This window comes from Zalophus californianus, chromosome 7 (genome assembly GCF_009762305.2).
Source record: "Zalophus californianus isolate mZalCal1 chromosome 7, mZalCal1.pri.v2, whole genome shotgun sequence".
In the NCBI taxonomy this organism is placed as follows: Eukaryota; Metazoa; Chordata; class Mammalia; order Carnivora; family Otariidae; genus Zalophus; species Zalophus californianus.
This window is the reverse complement of record NC_045601.1, coordinates 87,185,782-87,207,722: the sequence shown is the minus strand read 5'-3', so window position 1 is coordinate 87,207,722 and position 21,941 is coordinate 87,185,782. Positions and strand designations below refer to the sequence as shown.

General features: G+C 33.2%; 1 protein-coding gene across 4 annotated transcripts in view; it reads left to right on the top strand.

The window, feature by feature from the left end:
* ADGRB3 (adhesion G protein-coupled receptor B3) overlaps positions 1–21,941 on the top strand; it is a 726,710-nt gene that overhangs the window by 273,373 nt on the left and 431,396 nt on the right. For all 4 annotated transcript variants that reach the window (XM_027603097.2, XM_027603095.2, XM_027603096.2 and 1 more), the window contains 3 exons: positions 5,094–5,204; positions 11,188–11,349; positions 17,457–17,621. In XM_027603097.2, the coding sequence (XP_027458898.1) occupies positions 5,094–5,204; positions 11,188–11,349; positions 17,457–17,621 (438 nt within the window). The remainder of the gene's footprint in view (positions 1–5,093; positions 5,205–11,187; positions 11,350–17,456; positions 17,622–21,941) is intronic.

The window sequence follows — 21,941 nt, the reverse complement described above, 5'->3', positions numbered from 1 at the left end:
AAAAACCTCAGAAAACAGAAAGATATCATAATGACTGATAATCTGGATTGCTCTTCACTATCTAAACACCTCCCAGCTATAATATGCACAAACCATGTGCGTGCAAAATAACTATGACAACTCCATTTCCAAAAAGTGTAAAAATGAATGAACACATTTAGTAACTCATGCTTCTAACTTAGAACATACGAACTTAGAATGCAGTAAATATAATCTTATTTCAGAAAATGCCTGGTTGCTTCTTAACAGAATTGGTCTATACCACCATAATCCAGCCAGATGTTAGAATCTTTCTTATGCCAACAAGTTATACATTTAATATCCTTACTTGTTATGCTATGACAAATGAAATGTCACTTTAAATGTCCAGTTGCATGGCTTAAAAGATGTAAGTTCTCTTTTGAGACACATTAGCAAGTCATTCTAGTTAAGGGTGATATTTAGGAAATTAATAGAAAAAGTGGGTTTTGAGTGGAGCTTTATATTTTTATTAAAATAAATAATTTCACATATAACAAAGGTTCAGGTCATGTTTAGTGGATTTCCGTGGGCTATGAGCTTCACAATATCAGAAACTATTTTTCATTTATCTTTGTAAATTTAGTGCCTAATACATAAGTAATTACTAAATGTTTGCCGATAAAAATTAAGCTTTGTTTTTAAGGCATTAAGCTTTGTCTTAGGTTAGTGAGATTTAAGTTTAAAAAAAAGGCAATATTGCAATTATTTAAATAGTAGCCTGAATATATTTATGGATAAAGAAATGTTGACCGTCTTGATCATACATAACTAACTTTCAAGGTACTTCACTAAAAAATTTATTTTTTCCCCACCAAACTGTTCACCAAGCAAGTTAAAGAAAGGGTTCTAGACATCTAGAAACTTGCATTTTGGAGAAGCAACTCTTAACATGAAATGTATTTATAAAATAAATAAATAATGAACCCCAGCTAGGTGTAAATCAGGAAGTGATTTTAAAACTCATAAGCCATATTTCCTTCTCAAAGAGGTTTGTAATCTAGTACAAGGAATAAAACAATCTGAAAATTAAAATGAAAGTTGATTGTTGGTACAACATGAAATAGAAATTTAGAAAAACAAAGCCTGATTATGATTGGTTGATAGTTCATGGAGGTAGTGCCTTTGGAGTTGGACTTGGGGAGGTGCTTTACTGCAGGCATGGATAGAAAAATGGGTGTTTCACATGGAGAAAGATAATAGAAGGGGTGCAGTGGTTTGACCATTTCCAAGACAAAAAGTAGTGCATGTTGATCAGTGAATGTAAGTAAGACATAACTTTGAGAGTTTTTGAGAAGCAGTCATGGCCTGGGCTAGGGTGGTTTCTGTGGAAATGCAAAGGAAAGTTAGCTAACAAGTAAACTTAGTATTTACATCACAAAATAGATTGCAGTAATAACTTTCACCTAATCTGATGCACCATTTGCCTGCACATTGAAAAGTAAACACTTGGTAAAATAGCAAATGGATGTGTGTATGTTTTCACTTATTGATGACTGTGATTTCACATTATTATAACCCTTGGTTTCTAGACAAAAACCTCACAACTAATAATTGACTGTCGAGAGTCAGTTTTCAAGTCTATTTGTTTCTTAATGATCCTCTTACATATTTCTGGAAGGGGGAAGAGAAGACGTAAAACTATTCTTAAGACGACAAATTTTTGAAAACTTTCTTTCATGTAGCTTTGAAGTCCAGAGACTACTGCTTTTTATCAAGAAGCACATTGAAATATTGTATGAGAAAAATGTGCCTAAATATGAAAGTCATCTCCAGTCATTTGAGTTTTATACGTGCATACAGTTATTTACCCACCACTTCATTGATACCATCAATATAAATATATAGGAAATAACCCTGTATTTTCATAAGCCATGTACCGTATATGCATACACAATATTATGCTGCATATTACTTCATTTGATTTCATAACTTGCTTTTCATCGCTTACCCAAAGCAGATCATCTTTTTATTTGGTTATGCTATTTTCCTTGTGTAACTAATGTAGTATATTATCTTTGCCAACTTAGAATCATATGAATATAAATCAACAACCCATGAAGAACTTTTATTATCCAGAGAGCGTAATATGCTTAAGGTTTACCTCAACCTACATTCACCACATAAGAAAATAATAGCAAAACTAATACCTTATTTTTTTCTACGTTTGGTTGATCCAACTGGCCTTTATTTTCACTAGAAGTAAAGAAGATCAAATAATCATGAAAGGGAACACACAAGTTTTGAAAATATCCCATTGTGAGATATGTATGGAACCATAACATTTGTTGTTAAATCTTACTATTGACAACAACCCTAAAACAAAGATGTATTTTTTTTTTCAAACACTTGGCACATAAACATGGCAAAAGAAACTTACTTGGTTAGATAATAGTTTACATGATTCACTTACAAATTCAGATTGTTTTAAGGCAGAAACAATAGGTCTGGAACATTAAAAAAATACCACCATAGTGTTGTTTTTCCACCTGAGAAAAAAATAAATTGTTAGTATGTCTTCTGTCTTACAGGGAATTTAGTTATATCAAGCCATCCTATTAGTTTTCATTTTTTAAAAGTAGTTTTCCAGATAAATTATATTGACAGAAATAATCGAAATTTTCATTTGAAACCTTTGGTTATACAAAAATATATAATCAAGTTCTTCTTAAGTACTGTGACTCAGTATTAAGTATCCCAGGGTTAAGTATCAGCACTAATGCTCACATAACATTGATTTTTGATGATGAGTAGAATTGAGTAGAACCGACTACAGTGAAGAATACTGAAATTTAATTTGTGTGATACCTATGTTTGAGAGATTTAAATCACATTCCAGCTAATAATATGAAATAGTTCACACAGATGCTAATATCTGCTTTTAAAGATAAGTAATTTACTTGTGTTTAAACTTCAGAAATCATTAAAAATTTAATATGACACTTTTAAAATTATTTCAGCAGTGTCTGCCAACATACTCAGACCTGTAAATTTCAAGATTATAATCCTTGTACAAATAAACTACTTATACTTAGAAAACAGAGTGTAGGCTATTTTCATGCTGCCATTGAGTTGAAGAAATGCCTTCTAGAACAGGTAACAAAGTTACTTACTAAAAGAAGTTGTAAGAAAAAAAAAAAAGAGAAGAAGAAGCAGAAAAAAAAGTTGTAGGTATGGAAAAAAATTTTTTTTTGGTATCCTTTTCCCACCCAGTGCCAAAACTACCTTAATGTGACCATCAAAGCCTGCAACTTATTTATGCACACATATACTCTGACTTAAATGTTCTAAGTGCTAGATACACACACATACACAATTTAAATGATAAATTCAAGAGGACAGAAGGTAAAGCATAATGTTAATAAAAATTACTACTAAATTTCTTTTGCTGTTTCAGACCCAGAAAATTTTCAGTTATATATAATACTTTAAAATACTGGGTAGTACATAAGAGTCTAGATATAAACTTTCTAAATAGTCAATTTCCAAAATCATTAAATGATATGTGATTAGATGCTTCTTATTAGCATAATGAAACATAGTTTAGGCAGCACATACTGCATACATAAATGAATGGAATGAGAGGATGTTGGCAGCAATGGAAAATAATGATGGATTTTACAAGATTAAGCCAACTGACATTTTATGAAAATTTCCATTTCCTGCCTTGGATTTCATCTAAACTGACAAAAACAAACACACATTTAGATTTCTCAGATTTCTCTTGGGTTGTTCTCTTGGGTAGAATATCTGGAAAGAATTTCTGACAAATCAGTCTGTCAGGTGCCACACTTTAATATTTATGTGGGAATTTGCCAGGATGGACAAAAATGTATGCTAGTCTTTTCTCCTTACATAAAATAAAAATTGTGGGTAGAATTAGTGCTTATAAAACACACTGCTCCATTGCACAAAGTAAGTTGTAATATTTTAGCAGAAGCTTAAAGATTAATTGGAAAAGGTAAAATTATACATTCCCAAATTTTAACATTGATTCTGACAGTATATCTGCACTATCATTAGAACATGTTTTACTCAATCATCTTTGTCGTGTATTCAAGTCCTGGTCTTAAGGGCCCAACAATTGTCTTGATGTAATAGAAACACCATGATAGCCTGCCCCTCGGGAATCCCCTTTCTCCTACCCACCCTCCCCTGAGCCAGAATCAACAACTATCCCATAAATTTGTCTTTTATTTTATTAAAATTATTTTACAGCAACAGTGCCAGAAGCATGGAACTCTTGCAGAATTCCAAGCATGAATTTTTCAAAAATGTATTACATGGAGTCTGTCTTTTGTTCAACTTATTTTTTCTCTTCCCCATTGTCACCGAGTTAGGCCCAGATATTTTTGCCTTTCCCAGGAGGTACAACATTAAGGGATTAAATAACAGAAACCTGGAGCCACCTCTTTTTTAAACATAACTCTTAAAAGACAAATCATTGTCTTACATGTGGTTAGGAAATGGATGAGCAACTGTCTGGGGACAGGGCAGGAGAGAATTAGAATTACTTCAGCCACCACGTATCTGAACTTTTAAAAGACACTAGGGGCAACCCCATATTTGGATAAATACTCCATTAAGTGAATGTTTGTTTACCTTAGGAAAGCCAGGTTACAGGATTATTCATTCATTCCTCAAGAATAAGTGCTGAAAATCTCCGGGAGTGGGGGGTGGGGTGGCGGGGTGATTACTACTTAGCAGAGTTATGGCTGTTATGCAGTCAGGATTCTCTCTCTGAAAAACAACAGTTAACACTGTGGTTGTATTTTTTTTCTGATGTATTGCTTGGAAACATTATCAGAAAAGCTTACACCATTTGTTAATTAAGCTTAAAACCTGATGTGTCATTCTATTGACTGTTATTATTGTTTCTTGAAACTTTGCTCTTGTTTATAGATTTTTTTACTTGAGTTTAAAAATATTCCAAGTAGATCAGCCTCGCAAATTTAGACTTGTAAATTTAATCAGTAACTTCTAGGTATATGCAGGAACATATTGCATGAGACAATAATGTAATGTGTGAGAAATGTCTACACACAAGCTTTCATATACCTTTATTCTGTCTTTAGAATTTGGAATGATGGGAGATCATACAATTAAAAGTCAGCGACCTCGATCTGTTCATGAAAAAAGGGTCCCTCAGGAACAAGCTGATGCTGCTAAATTTATGGCACAAACTGGTAATACGTTAGTTACATTTTTCTATTTATTGTTGTTAATTTAATGAAACCACTGCATGTTTTCATAATCTTTTGCTGCACATTTGTCAGTTTTTGGAGCCGATATTTTTTTGAGCCATTTTTTTTTTCCATCACCAGTTAAAGTCCATAAATGAAGTAGCTTTGAATTGAAAAGTGCACCAAAAAAATGTGTAAGATTTATTTTGCTTTCAGTATGGGACATTTAGGATTTACATATTATTATTTACTCGTGTCAATTAACTTCTTAAAATGTATCCTTAAACTTTTAAAGAAAGTCAACAGTTATTTTGTCAATAATTGATTATTATAGGATTTTTTCAGAACTAGAATTTTAAATAGGACTTTGATGAAATTTGACTTAGCAATAAGATGTCAAGTATTTTTTTCAAATGTCACACATCATAGAAATATTAAATGTTAAAATGTATGTAAATTAGAAACTTTTTCAGAATTTGTTTTATTTGAAAGAGAGTTTTGCTATATAAGCTAAATAATAAAAAAATGATAGTCTTTATTAGTAAGCTATAATACATCCAAACAATTAAATATCAACAAAAATCACTTTCTGGTTCATAAAATTTTTAATCCTAAACTAATTGTATTACTTTCAAATACCTCCCTTGGGGGGGAGAAAAATATATACATATATATATGTATATATATATATATATATATAAAACACAATTAAATGCATTCATATGTTGGTTCATCATAATAAATGGCTATAATTCCATCTGTTTTTACATTGCATGTAGTACATTCTTAGATGAAAATGTATTTAAACTGTGTTATGAACATTTTCAGCTATCACTTTTATTTCAGGAAATTGCAAACTAACAGTTTTATCTATGTCTTTATAAAGTTTTATACATTCCAGTCTGGATGATCTGTTTTACCATTAATACTGAAGTTTCAAGTACTTGATCAGCTTGTTGACATGACATTGACTGATTTTGATGAAATTCTCTTGAAGAATGAATGTTTCCTTTAGTTTATATTTTTTTAGGATATTTATTCTGAACATTAAATTTGGATCTACAACTTAAAAATGCAAATATTCTTAATGGATTGTGCTCTTGGTAATGGGTGAGTAGTAGAATTGAACACATTAGTTGTAAGTAGGTCAAAGAATTCTTCAGAACAGGAAGAATGTTTACAATGAATTCTACGTAAAGGACATATTTTTAGCTTTTTTAAATATATATGTTGCAGCCAGACCCAGAAATGAAGAAAACTTGCTTATCTGGATTGCTTTTGGTGCAGCTTCTCATTTAACAAAAGGTGACATATTTTTACTATTTGCTCGAACGGGTCCAAAAGTGCATTGCCAAGGTCAGGTAAATTTTCAAATTATTAAGTGTATGTTTCTCCTTTACACGGAGCAAAAAGTCTCAAGCACTGACCAGAGATTGGGGAATATTTGACTCTACCTAGAGGCACAGGGCATGGGCTGATAACTCAGCCTCCTTCCAGTGCCATCTGACAGGGGCACTTCTGTGAGATCAGAAATATTCTTCCTTTTTGCACAAGAGGTGGCAGTCATTGGCTTGCTGAAATTTCTTAAAAGTGGGGTCACTTGGGAGTGAAATGGTGAGCCATAGTTTTAAATTCCCAATTATGTGGTAAAATTAGTTGATGCATAAATATTATGCAATTTGGCCAGGAGATTTTATATAAATTCGGTTTTTGTATTTGCCTGTGACATAAACCAAGAGAATTCAGTTCTCAGCCAAAACCTTTTTTGCAAATTCAAACCACAAGGAACATGTTTTCTTAGTAATAAGTTACTAATTTCTGTTTTCATTTACTGGTTCTTTTTCAAGCATTGTTTTGTACCTAAAATATAATAACACATGATTTGGTAAAGTAGATGAAACAGTTATGAAATAGATCCATGAGGAGCATTAAAACCATTTCTTTATATTGTTAATAACTCAGAAAAGGCAATGAAAAATGAAAGTTCAGAAAATATCAGTTGGATGCTTGAATTGATGCAAATAAATATTTATTATTTTATTTTAAAGCAAAAATAGTTTAGGTAAATATAAAAACATATAATACTTATTTTAAATTTAAATTACTACAATACTGATAAAAGACTGGGAAACTGCATTATTTTAAGTAGTTTTTAAAATATGTAATTTGGCACCAGGCAGTTATAAAGTTAAAAAGAGGGGCTGTTTTTTTTCCCTTCAGTATTTTCTGAGATATACTTTCTTTAGGTGTTAAGGTAGTTAGTCTCAATAAGTGCAACTAAGTAACAAAACCTAGAAAAGCTAAGGTTTACTTATTAAACTTTTCTATTGGTCTTTCAAATCAGGAAATTGGTGTTACATATAAACAATGATAAACATTTGCTAACATTAATTTGAGAATGAAGAAAAATGCAATGGAGGTAAAATTGAATGATGGAAGACATTATAATATGTGTTTTATATTAGTCATGAGGGAAAACAAAGCAAAACCTATAAGCCTGTATAATTAAGAATTACTTCTCAAAATAAATAAGCTGGCCTCTTCAACCAATATGATCAGTAAACCCTCTATCTGAAAAGCAAGCTTTCTATAAAGTAATAACATGAGTGGAAATTGTTTTTAAAAGAATAACGTTTGGTAAAATAATGTTACTTTATCAAAATAACTTAATCATTTTGGTCAGTCCAATAATTGAGATAAGCTAGTTTAAGTATAAATAGTGTTCCAATAGCCTAGGACACAATTTATATTTATGGTAAAGAGAAATGAAATGAAGTGGTAAGATACAGATAGTTAATATAGACATCCAAAGTAAATGCCAAAAAATGGCTTAAGACAATTTAATTGCACTTACTGGTGCTTTTTAACATCATAGTCATCAAATGGTCTTATAAACGTGTTTAGAAAAGTGGTCCTGTATTCCAGTGGGGAAAATAGCCTATATTAATAAAGGATAGCATCTTATCCTATCTAAAACAGAAATATAAAAATATGTTTCTAATTTAATGATTTTAACATGCTAGCAAAAATTTATATTAATATTTTTTACAATTTAAAATGCACTCTTATACATTATCTCATTTAATCCTCACACGTGCATTTTGAGGTAGATGTATTACCCATTTTATTGAGAGGTTCCGAGAAATAAAGTGACTTTCTCAAGGTCACAGAACTAATATTCGGTAGCTTCGCATCAAACACAGGTCCTCTGACTTTAATTACAGTGCTTTTCCAATCCCCTTTCATGTTTTGTGTCAGGATAAATAGTCTTAAAAGTGCCTCAGATACTGAAGTGTTCTATGCCGTGTTTCATGTGCCTTCTCTGTTACAAGTTAAGGAACGAGAGTAGTTTGTGCTATTTCCAAAGACACACATATTAAAAATAGTATACTTTGTATTGTACTTAACTATTCTAATGTCAGTGAGTTTTTAAAAATATACATCTCTTTCTTATAAAGTATATGAGCTATTTCTCACAGTCACCCAAAGTGATGGACCAGAATAGTCTTCACGCTTTTCAGAATGAAGTGGCAGCATGGAAATCATTATTAGTGCAAATGTTACCTGAAACTATACCATTTGAGGTATAATAAGGTCTTTTTGGTACGTAGGCTGGTATTTGAGTGGCAAAATTTGATTCATAATGTGAAAGCCAATATGTATTTTACTCATTTATTTATTTTGTTTTTGATCAACAAAATGAACCATAAATTTGAGCCAGTGAAGAAGGCCAATTCTGAGCACTAATTACCAATCTCTTAGGATCTACACATCACTGCTTAGCCTGTTGAACATCATTACAGTATACATTCAGAATTAACCCAGATTTTTAAATATTTGTGCAGAAATACATTTAAAAATAGATCTTGATCCTGATTCATTGCTCAATTTAATAAAAACATTTTTAATGCCATCATAACAATGCAAAGGTAAGAGGACTGCTTTTGTGGAAAAATATAACACTTTTATGCATAACCTTTGTCATTTTTATAGAATTTACATTGTTCAAGATTTTCCAGCTCTTAATTAATAACATACAACCATAATATTTCTACTTCACTTACTCTCATCACAAGGGTTGAAATATCACAAGAAAAAGCTTTGCATTATATTTTTCCTAACTTTACGCTTAAATTCTTCATCCCTAAATGTATATGTTCATATATACATACATGTGTGGATATTTTTTTGACCATTGCCATATTATTGGGTTCTAGAATAATGATTTTTAATTTTTAGAGTATTCTTTAATATAAAAGAACAAAATATGCGGCCTGCCTTTAAATGTTATTCAAATGGCCATCCAATAACATTTTTATGAAGTACTTAAATATAAATTGGTGAAGGCAAAAAAGACTAAAATAATCAAGGGAAATCTATAGAGGACTTCCAGGACAAACACTGATCCAACACTGAACAAAAGTCCTATTTAATGTAATACATCATCCCAGTAACTACTGTCTGTGCCTTTATGATATATATCTAGTCATAAATGCCTTATAATCTATGCCTCTGGGTGCATAATGCAGCCTAATATAAGAGCAGATCCTTATAATGGTGCAACCCAAATTGTGGTTGGCGGACCTATGCTTATCTGTGAACTAGTTTTTATGGGCCCCTGAGGAGATAAGAAGCTTATACCAGAATGTAAATTCAACTACTTTATCAAGCACATGTTTTATTTCAGCTAACTTTTTTGTTTGTTTGTTTGGAAAAAAATTCTCAGTGAAGAAATCAGCAATTTTAGTTACATTCTGGTTCAACCTCCTTCTGTCCTGGAGTACCAGCCTATGGACCAGCTGTCTTGAGTAACCCTGCAAGTAATGTCTAAGTCATTTACTAACCTTTCAAAAGAAAAAAAAAAAAATGGGCAAATAGATCATCATATTCTTTTTTTTTTTTTTGAATTCTGTTTCAAAGGCAAATTCTAAACAGAACTTATATAATATAAATTGTTCCTTGGTTTATATAATCAGTGATGCAAAGTATTCAGAAACACTTCACCTGCAAACCTTTCCCACAACCAAATAACTAACTTAAGTTCTTCCTGCCAGCAGGTAAATGCCCCAATTTTGTATTTAGGGAAAAGCAGCTGCAAGTTTTCAAATCAGTTTTAAGAATCCATCCTGAACACGATGTCAGAATAGGATCAGAAGTCCATTGTGATGGTCTTAGAAATTCTTGACTTTAAGTCTTTTTGGGACATGATCTAGATAATAATAGAAACCAGATGTAATTTTAGTGTGATGCTTATTCTGAGACAATTAATGGAATTCAGATATTCCTTGGCTTTTTAGGGCCTTATTTTGAATAAATTAACAGAAATCATAGAGAAATTTTCCTTCATTTTGAGTAAAACTCACTCTTCTAGATCATGAAGAAGATTCTGAACGGGTTTTTAAACAAATTATCACAAAATAAATAGCTGTCATAGGATGACAAAGTAAGAACTGTACTGGGAGTAAATTATAAATAAGTGACAGTGTTTAACACTATAAAAATTAGATACGCCCAAACTCCCAGGGCTCCACCTCATCCAGCATGAGAAAGGAGGCTACACAATAAAGGATTAGGGAAGAATCCATCAATATATTCCTGCTCACCAAGGCCAGAGTAAGTTTAGCAATACATTTTGCTTCCTCTCCCATCCAAAGGACAAAGCCTTAGATTGGCTTGAGGAGAATCCCTTCAGCAATCATTGTTGTTGATAAATGCTGACTGGTCCCTTCATAGTGTCTACAGTAGTGTCTTTGTGAAGAGTAGTTTTGCTAACAAAGTTATAACCAACTTGGACCTCGCACCAGTGTCATATGTATCTCCCTTTAAATGTATTTTTCTCTGAAATGTTTTCTTGTGCCTTTTGATGTAATGTCATATTTTTACATTTATAAATTATTCTTGCATGTCATAATGTCAGTTTGGTATGATGCTGAATAGATGAATATTCAAAGCAGTATTTCATGTTTATTTGTTGTCTTGCACACAGGTGAATCTGGTGTGGAAGAGTGGTCCCAGTGGAGCACGTGCTCAGTTACTTGTGGTCAAGGGTCGCAGGTGCGAACCAGAACTTGTGTATCACCTTACGGGACACACTGCAGCGGCCCATTAAGAGAATCAAGGGTTTGCAATAACACTGCCCTCTGTCCAGGTAGTGTTAGCAGCAACTACAACTGTGGATGTTATTGAATTGTGTCATGCTACGCATTTGGAAAGATTTGTTATTTTCATATGAAATTGGTATAGACATTTTAATTAAAGTGGATAAGTTTAACTTGTTTTCAACGGTGAAATTTTGCCATATATGTGATGATTTCTGCTCTCAGAGCAGTCAGGAAATTACATAAGTGACTCCCCTAATGAATTTTCTTGAGAAATTTCTGTATCTGCTTCTAATAATATTTATGATTATAATAGCTTTCCTTATTTCAGGTGGCAAAAATGTCCAGCTGAGTGTTTGAGGAAACGTAAACTTGCAGGCATACTGGAAATGTGATCTGTACCCATTGTTTAAGGCAGCGGTTGATGCAGTCTTTAAAGCAGTCAGTTGTTTTACTTACTTGGCTCTATCAAAGAGAATAGTTCCCCTGACCAAAGGACATTCTGTTAATTTATTTCATTCAAGTGACTCTCCTCATCCGAGCCACCCAGTGCATTGTAAAGTCATTTAAAGTCATTAATGGGGAAAAAATCTTCAATGTTAAATGGAGCACAGCACAGTGTCTTGCCTGGGTAGGGTGAGATTTTCCGGCTGTCATCAACATTTTGTTCTCATTGGAGGCCTGCATGCATATTACAGGCATTTCTCCTTAAATTACTGATTTTTATGTAAAAATGAGTACTAAAAGGAATTCGGGCTTTCTTTCAAGAAGTCCAAAGCATATGATATTGTGTATCTCCAGGTTTATATATTTGTTCAACTATTTGGTGGATGGGTGATACAAACTTAGTGGCCATTGCCGTTGACACTGGACTTGCATCCACCAGGGGCCTCCAGAAGGGGGCAGGCATAAGGAGAGGGATTGGCACTGCAGCAGCTTTTCATCTGCTAAATTGTGCGTAAAAGTTTTCTGATGACTTCCATTTCCAGAGATGGCTGATTTTGCAATTGCTAAAAGTAAGAGTAGAGAGTGGGTGGCATGGGGGAAGGGCAGGGATAATCCCAATTTCCCAGCAGAATGAGCAAGGGCAACCCATTAAAAGACAGTGTGGAGGAGTTGTTGCTTAATGGGTACAGGGTTTTGATTTGCAAAATGAATAAACTCTGGAGACCTGTTTTACAACAATGGGAATATATTTAACACTACTGAGTTGTACACTTAAAATAGTCTAGATGATAAGTTTTCTGTTATATATTTTTTATCACAATAAAAGAAAAGACAATCTGGAAGTAAGAAAAGGGAAAGGAAGTGGTGGGCAGAATGTGGCAGAGAGCTGATGCGTGAGATGGGAAATCCCTTTATAATGGAATTGGGAGATGCAGAGCAGCAGATTAAGGTAGAAGTAAAAGCTAAACAGGACAGAAAAGTATGAGGAAGGGAAGATGGAATTAGCAGGAAGCAGCAATTATTTCCACTGAAAGCAAGAAAAATCAAGTCAGTGTGAGTCAGTGAGAATTAAACTAGATGAGAAGGAACATGAAGTGAAAAAAAAATCAGAGGGAAAGAGTGTTTACAGAGGTCTTGGAAGGGGAGGACAATGGAAAAAGATGACAAAACCAGCAGTTAGAGAGCAAGCCGACTCTAGGTCTGTTAGGCAAGAGAAAATGAGCTGAAAGTTTTCTGAATTACCAAATTTCTAAATTTTGTAGCTAAAATTACCTCATGAGTAAATGGTTGTGGATTTCCAGCTGGGTGTGAGGGGAGTACATTGTCTCATATTTAAAGCTGGCCCTTGGTTACAATATCAAGCTTCCTATCCCGGGCAATGAGAAAAGTGTCAATAGAGAAGTAAGCTGTGCTTGAAATATTTATCTTGTCAGCATCCTTCTGAAAAATCAAGTTCCCTTCAACATACATGGGTAGAATCTAATGGCAAATGGATCCTCAAGTGGAAGTCTGAGAGGGTGCGGAAGTGTTCTCTGCAATCCTCTGTTCAGTCCTTACATTCCGGCCACTCGTTACGCACATTCGTATGGTTGACATATGGAAACCTCCATCTTTCTGCCAGAGACTGCTGAGTAATCCCTTCACTGGGCAAGGAGAGCATCTGTAATGGGACCAGAGTGCTCTCCCTTTCACTCTGTGTCTGACGTTTAGAAAACTGAATAATATTCTGATTGTAAAGTTTTTCTTCAATTTCTTAAACCTCCTACCATTATACCTACTGAAGAAATACACACTAATCATGAGTTCCTCTTGACCTTCGTATACTATAGGTTTGTCTTTCTAAATCTGGTTAAATAGTACTGACGATAAGAAAAATGTGTCTTTTAATCATTGTTATAGTTCAGATGTTGAATTCAAGAGAATGGAGGGTTTTGTTGATTTCTTTTTAATTTTCTAAAACCGAACACTAATTTAGCAACTTTGTTATTTTAGAAATATAGAATAAGTATTTCACTATAGGAAGTTGGGATACCTTTTAGATGGTTATTGTATTCGTCATGAAATATTTTGTGTTCAATATTTTGTTCGGTTACTTGCCATGCTGATAAATATGTACTTTTTGTGATATAATATATCATGAAAACAGTAACCAAAAGTTAATTAAAAAACTTAAACAGTACCTAAACAGTGTAAATACCTGTCTAAAATAATACTTTAAATTCCCAAGAAGAAAATTAGCTCAGAAATCAATAATCTAGTTGTCACACTGTGGATATTCAAGTGTGTTTGGCATTTAATTAATAAAAATGACACAAGGACAAAATGAATGTCAAAGCCACTTTCCATAAAATATATGGAATGATAGAATTTGAGCTTATATTTATTTGCCCTAGTAAAGCCTAGTCAGTATTGTTATAAATTAGTTGCCTTTCACCCATATTATTCTAATTTCAAAAGAAAGGTTTTCTTAATTAAATTGCATAATAATGTGTTACTTCTAATATGGATCCTAAGACATCCAGCCTTTTGCAAATTGTTGCTTTAATATTATAGTCTCTTCAAAAATTCTTATTACTCAGAGCAGAAAATGATAGGGTTAAATAGCAAGTAAACTGAGAAAGTAGAGAGGTACATTAAATTGTGTATTTGCTGTCCTGGTTTCTGACTTACAGTTTTATGATCTCTTCCAGGGTTTCTCAACCTCAGTACTATTGACATTTTGACATGGATAAGTCTTTGTTGTGGGAGGCTGGCCTGAGCATTCTTGGATGCCAGTACCATCCCTCCTTCCCCTGAGCTGTGAAAATCAAAAATTTCTCTGGACATTGCCAAATGTCTTCTGGGGGGCAAAATTGCCCCTGGTTGAGAACCACTGGTCTACTATATATGTCTTCTTCTTTTTTTTTTTTAAAGATTTTACCTATTTATTTGACAGAGAGAGACAAAGCGAGAGAAGGAACACAAGCAGGGGAAGGGGGAGAGGGAGAAGCAGGCTTCCCGCAGAGCAGGGAGCCCGATGCGGGGCTCGATCCCAGGACCCTGGCAGACGCTTAACGACTGAGCCACCCAGGCACCCCTACTCTATATGTCTTTTAATCCTTTAGAAGTTGATGTGGGCTAAGGAATGGTTTCAATTTTTTTTTTAATAAATGTCACAGTATCCACATTTATACATTTCTTAAGAAAAAAACCTTTCACTTAAAGGAGTTATTTTATACATCCCAATGTAAATTATAAGGTAATTTGTATGCTTATTTCAAAATCTGGTAGTAACATAATTTTTATATTGTGTATTCCTCATTTCATCTTTAGATAGCACAGAGTAGGGATGTGACACTATAGCTAGTGTCTAAGTAAAGAAGAAAACTGTAAAAATGGATTAATTTTATCTGTTTTTTTTGGTTTTATTAGGCACATTTTCCAAATGAACTAGATTATTTATAGATTTTCATACTTTACTGAAAGGTAAAAGAATTTATATAACAATTTGCCGCTAAAGTAAAAATATCTTTATTCTTTAACATAAATCTTATGAATACATCTATAAAATTATAAGATATGTGTTATAGTTTCCAACTAATTCAATAATATCTAAAATAAAATATAACTAATAATTTAGTTTCTTTTTCAAAAAAAGTTGTTTTTTTTTAAATGATGTGGAGGAGGCATGAAATTTCATCATGGAACAATAGTGTTAAAAAGTAGGGAGTAACATACTTTTCAGAGGACTCCAGCTTCATGATTTAACCAAACTGTCAAGATTAATCAACACTTCTTTGAGATTAATAGAGAAAAATATGCCAATTTAGCAGCCTTTTTTCAGGCTTTGTTCAAAGAATACAGAGCAGCATGATTTGATTGAGGAGAAAATTAACAGAACCAGCCATATGAATGCAATATGGTCTTTTAACAATTTCTATAGACAACAGGGGAAGAAAAGTTTTTAAATGGAGAAATCTTGGTAATTAAAATTAAATGCAAAAATTAATTAAAGATATGTGTTTTATATGACAAAATACATTCATATATAATATTTTAAAAATATTTTGCTATCTTTGATCATATATACCTATATGTAAATATAGGTATGTGTGTATTTTTTTTTCCTTAGAGTTAAATACAAACTCATTATTTAATCTGATGTCAATAGATACAAAGTGACTTTGGTTTTCCAAACTTAAATGAGAAAAATATAAACATATTAATTTCTTTCACTGTCTTACTTTTTTTCTATGTAATATTTTAAAAATATATTTTCCAGCAACTTTCTCAGAAACTTGAAGATTTTTTCACTGAGTATTACACAAATTTGGCTAACTTTTTCAGTATTTCAATAAATTTTCACAACCAGTTGGGGCAACTCAATAGCATAAATAGAAGAAAATGGGGTGTCTCATAATTAAGGTATCATATACGTGTTTTTAAAGAAACAACTTGGTTTGCATATACATGCAAAACATTCTAGATATGCTGTATTTACTCGCATAACTCCTCTGACACTTAATATGGATTCTGCTTACCCCTACCGATGTTGAGGAGAAAGTGAAATCTTTTTCATCATCCATTCTAAATTTCTACTCCCCCCTCCTCATTCTAGTGGGTGTCCCATCAGACTTCTGCTCATGAACCTCTAAGAGCATACTAAGACCAGAGGTTCAACATCAAAACGGGAGCTTTTGAGCTGAAGAGCACATTTTGCCCAGCTTCTTTTTATTTGTATTATCCACGAAGTGCTATTCCTTACTCTCCCAAATATTAAAAATTGGGATGAGATTGGTGATTAATTGTGGCAAAGAAGGGATCTAAACTTTGAACTCTAATGGGCTTTATGCAAAAGATGTCAATATGTATTCCCAGTGGCTTTTATGGAGGAACACAAATTATGTTAATACTTCTGATTAGTTTGAATCCATCGTAATGGCATAATTGAAGTATTGGCATATATATACTTATGTTAGGAGTAATCCTAATTAGATCATTTGCTTTCTCTAGAAACATTTATTTATTAGGAGGATTTCCAGTGCATCAAGTTATTGCAAGAAGAAAGAAATCCTCATATTTGCCACTCATTTTAAAAGAGGGCAAAGAAGAGAATTTTATGCGAGTAGATAGAGTTTTTGAAATTTCCATCTTATTCAAAGACAGTGACTTTGAACACCCATATTTTTTAAATGGCAAAAATATATTTATTTTCTAAAATGTGAAGTTAATAAGCTATTTAAAATATGGACCATTAACTTTCAGATTTTTTTTTTATTTTTTGACATCAAAGTCATTAGTCCCAAAATTTTAAGAATTATGTTGGCCCTTATATATTTAAATGCAGATTTCACTCGAGAAGATCAAATCTGTTATAAGAAATTTAGTTTTCTATACTACCTTTTAAGTTTATATTATTTTTATTTAAAAATAAATCATGACTATTTTACTGTGAGCAAGAGAGGTGCATTTCCATTAAAAAAGAAAACATTTAAAGTTTATGACAAATAACTGTTCGAATATAGAAAAAAAGTACACGTCATTTTGTGTCATTTTAATAAATTTTCAAATTAACCTTTAAAATTTTTTGGCAAATAAGAATGTTAACTGAGCTTTTAAAATATCTTCATACTGTCTATTTGATGATTTTTTTTTTCTTTATAATTAAGAAAAAAAATCTTTGACTTTACCTCTCTGCTTTTGTTGTTGAAGCTTCTTTGCTTTATTACAGTACATGGAGTTTGGGAGGAGTGGTCACCATGGAGTTTATGTTCATTTACATGTGGTCGAGGCCAAAGAACAAGAACAAGGTCATGCACACCTCCTCAGTATGGAGGAAGGCCATGTGAAGGACCTGAAACACATCATAAGCCTTGTAATATTGCTCTGTGCCCAGGTGAGCATATTCTGCATTTGGTGAACTTTGTATTTGTGTCCTTAATATGTGGTCCCTGGTATACGTAGGAAATATTACGAGTACAACCTTTATTCAGTCACACTGGAAAATGTGTCCTTTGGTTACTATTTCTTGCTTAAAACTGGGTACTTTCCTTGATTCTATCATATGCAATGGTTTATGATATTTCCTTGAGTGAATACCAAAGCTCACCTTTCTTTGGTTTCTATAAATATGTCTATTAATTCTTTGCACTAAGATTTTATCTATATTCAGTTTTCCCTCCTGGAAGAATTATAAGGAGCCCTGAAGATTTAAGATTGACTATTGCCTTGATACTCTAACTAGAGAAACTGTTTTAGAGTCAGTTCTTCTGATGTCATTGTCTCACACTCATTCAGTTAAGGAGTAGGGATTCACCACTGATCATGTATGGAAATGATAGATATTTGTAAGGATTACAGACTTTATAGATTCACTCTTAGATGCGTAAGATGGTTAGCTCATAAATGACATATAACTTCACGTGATTATGAAGAATATATAGTCTGTTCGTAGAGTATCTTTGTAATTCTAAATTTTAGTTTCCTTTAAAATGTTTCAATGCTATTTTACCTGAACTTGATAACTTCACACATTATTACAGAGAGAAGTCTTTATAATGCTGTTATTTAGGTTGTTAAAACATTCAAACATAAAACAAATACCTAAGAAATGAAAAAGACTGATCTTATTCAAGGGGCTTGCAACTTATGAGAGGAAAATACACACATAGAAATGATAGAATCGCCCAGGAACTAGCCAAGGCACATTCTAGAGGTAGGGATAGACATGAGTGGGAAATGGCAAAGGCTAGAATGGCAAAGACCAATATAAATAACCATTGATCTACTCCTTGGGAGACGTTTTCACTGGCCCATTCTGCATGCAAGCAACATAGCTGAGATCCTGGCAATGTGCTCCAAACATGTTATCCAGCTCACATTCAGTCCCATTTGTACTCTCAATTCCCCAAGGTAATATCTTATGCCATGAAGCAATGATTCAGTTTCTCTGGAAATTTTAAGTATCTAAAACATCTTGAGACTGTGAAAATCACCCAAAATGTAGATAAGCAAAGTCATCTCACGAGCTTGTTTCCTTTTTTTTTTTTTAAGATTTTATTTATCTATTTGAGAGAGAGAGAATGAGAGATAGAGAGCACGAGAGGGAGGAGGGTCAGAGGGAGAAGCAGACTCCCCGCTGAGCAGGGAGCCCGATGTGGGACTCGATCCCGGGACTCCAGGATCATGACCTGAGCCGAAGGCAGTCGCTTAACCAACTGAGCCACCCAGGCGCCTGAGCTTGTTTCCTTTTACTTTGGAGAAAGACTACTAGGTTCCTATATCAGGAATATACTTTTAAAGATGTAGTAGTTATATTTACTCCTAGAATTTTATAAATTCTATGAATTATGAATAACTTGTATAATTCAATATTCATGTAATTTGAATATTAGGGAGGCAAAATTATGATTCCTTATTTGCAAATCACTCCCAGAAAATCTATTTATGAAGTCAATTATGTTCTGTTATTTCTATCTCTCTATAAACATACAGACAAGCACCTAGACACACACACATAAATATATTAATGTCCTGTCTTTTTTACAAAGATTTGGGCAAGCTTATACAAATTTTCGAGTTTTTTTAACTGCTGAGCTGTGACATTTACAGAGAGTCAAATATAGTTCATTCTTATTTGTCTGTGGAATGTGAAAAAATAGATAATGTGGGGAAAGGAAAAAAATAATAGCTAACTATAGAATCTCTTTTAATATGTTAGTTTTTATTACTTGTTTTACCTCGGATAATCCCCATTGGTATAAAGATAAGAATGGCACTGATCAGTTAAAATGTTATCAACCATGTTTCTCGTAGTCTACTTTCCATGAACTTTCTAGGAGTAAAATGCTTGGGAATCAAGAGATAGGGATGCGAAGTTGTTAGAATTCAGATAAGAAAACTCCTTTTTCTAAGTTGATATAATTGTTGTTTTATCACTGAAGTAGTAACCACATGTGTTTTCAAGCTAGTTGTGTTTTACAGTATTACACTGTCATTGGAATCACTCTAAGACCGTTAAACTTAGGTCTTTGTTTTGTGTAGGTCTTTCTTTAATTTTGGAAATTTATGCTTATATTATTTGTAAAACTGGCCTAGCTCATATTCTGTCTTGGGTGAGCATTATGGATATATATTGGGTACTTAATTATATGTTGCTTCTGACTATTATTTCCATTCTTGAATTTAGTTGTATCACAAAAGATATAAAACTCTTACTATGTTGTATCCCAATTTCCTTACTATTTCAAAGGGAATTCTAATGGCTACGATTTAAAAAAATAAAGAAAGATTTTATACTTTACCAAACATTTTGACGTTATGCTTTTGAAATATGTAAGATTTTTATTCGGTGCAAACATTTGGAATTCTCCTTAAAACTAACCATCTTATAGCTAAACTCAGGTGCCTTCACTATATATAAAAGCATCATCATGTGTCGACAAGATGTAAGATACTACTGAGAAGAATATATAGTCCCTGATCTCAAGAAATTTGTAATCTCTTCAGAGGATTTAGACATAAGCATGTAAAAAGTTGAATGAAGTTCTGATAAACACATATAGACACTCCATTTCAGTGAGTGGGGATAATTTGAGAACCCAGTGATTTCAGCCTACATTTCTTGTAGCCATCCAACCTGCGATCTCGGCGACATCATCTTAAGGTATAAAAATGTGATAGGCAGTCTATCAGTAATGAAAAAAAACGGGCCAAGACCTATACACTTGGTTCCCCTTGGCTAGGCTGATTGTCAAGTGGAGACCAAAGGAGAACAGAAGAAACAATTGACAACGAACTTGGTCTCAACTCACCAACTTTGCAAGCTCTGACCATGAGCCTTGTGGTAATGGGTGGTGATATTTTCGTGTGGGATCACATTGGAACAGCAGAACGGCATCCAGCATCGTACTTTTAAGAAATACATATAACCACCGTAATGAAGTGGATGCTACGTAGGACTGATATGTATTGTTCACATCAAATAATGAAATGTTTTATTTATGCAAATTTTGACATCAACTTAAGAGTAGATGACATCCTACTTTCATCATGTACTTTCCTTAGTCATGTCCAACTTTCTCCCACTTCTTTTGAGGTGAGGGAAAGCTATCTGCCTGGGATCCATATAAGGAGAGAGGAAAGAAAGGAAAGGGTAGATAAGGTATTTCCTAGTATGAGTTACAAGTTCCTAATGTGTATCATGTCTCAGAACCGATACCAGTGTTGATGGAGGGAGGTGGGCGAGAGATATAGAGCAATACGAGGGATCCACTATGACTCATTCACTAATTATAAACATAATGTTACCCCATCTTCCTCCCTTTCTCATCTATACCAATAATTAAATGTGATATTACTGAAGGGTGTGTGTAGGTATGTGTATGTCCAATGGTCCTTGTGGTCTGTTTTTCTTATCTCACAAAACTTAGAATTTCTGGCAGTCCATGTTTTCTCTTTTCTCTGAATTTTCACTGCAATCCCTAATCAAACATCAAATTCACATAGTATTAATTAGTATATATGAGGAAATTCTCTTTCATTGCTTGTTTATCTCTCTGTGCAACTTTGTATTAACAGTATCCAATACATTATTATTGAATGGATTTTCCTAATGGACATATCCAAATTTTTAGTTCTCATCTCCCCAAAAAATTACAGGACATTTTCTGGGTATATTTATTGATGCATTTATGTGGTGTAGTGAAACTTGGACTTCCACAAGAGAACACTTATTTAAATTTAGGTATCACTTTTTAATATGTGTGTTCCTCCTCTGAGTCTTAATCTCTTCATCTGTAAAATGGGGACAATAGCATACCCACTTCACAGGACTGTGAGAGGACCTTGTGAGATGCTGTAAGGGAGATAACTTGATAAACAGCAAATGGTGTATAAGTATCAGTATTATAATTATGTCAGCACCCTATAGCCAAAGTCCATCAAGATGACACTTGTCCTTGAGCAAGTTGGATTCATTACTCTTGGCATTGAGGGAAAATTAACATAGGAAACTGTGGGGCATCTCGGTTAGAGGGTGTTAGAAAGACTTATTAAGGGTTTGGACTTGTTTTGGGTGATTTCAAGGAGGGTTTTAGGAAGTGGAGCTTTGCTCTGGATTTAAGAATGTCTAGATGGGGGAAGAAAATCTATGACTGGGTATTTTAATGAATTATCCAGGAGGAGGGAAAACTTGCTATAATTGGTAAACAAGTGT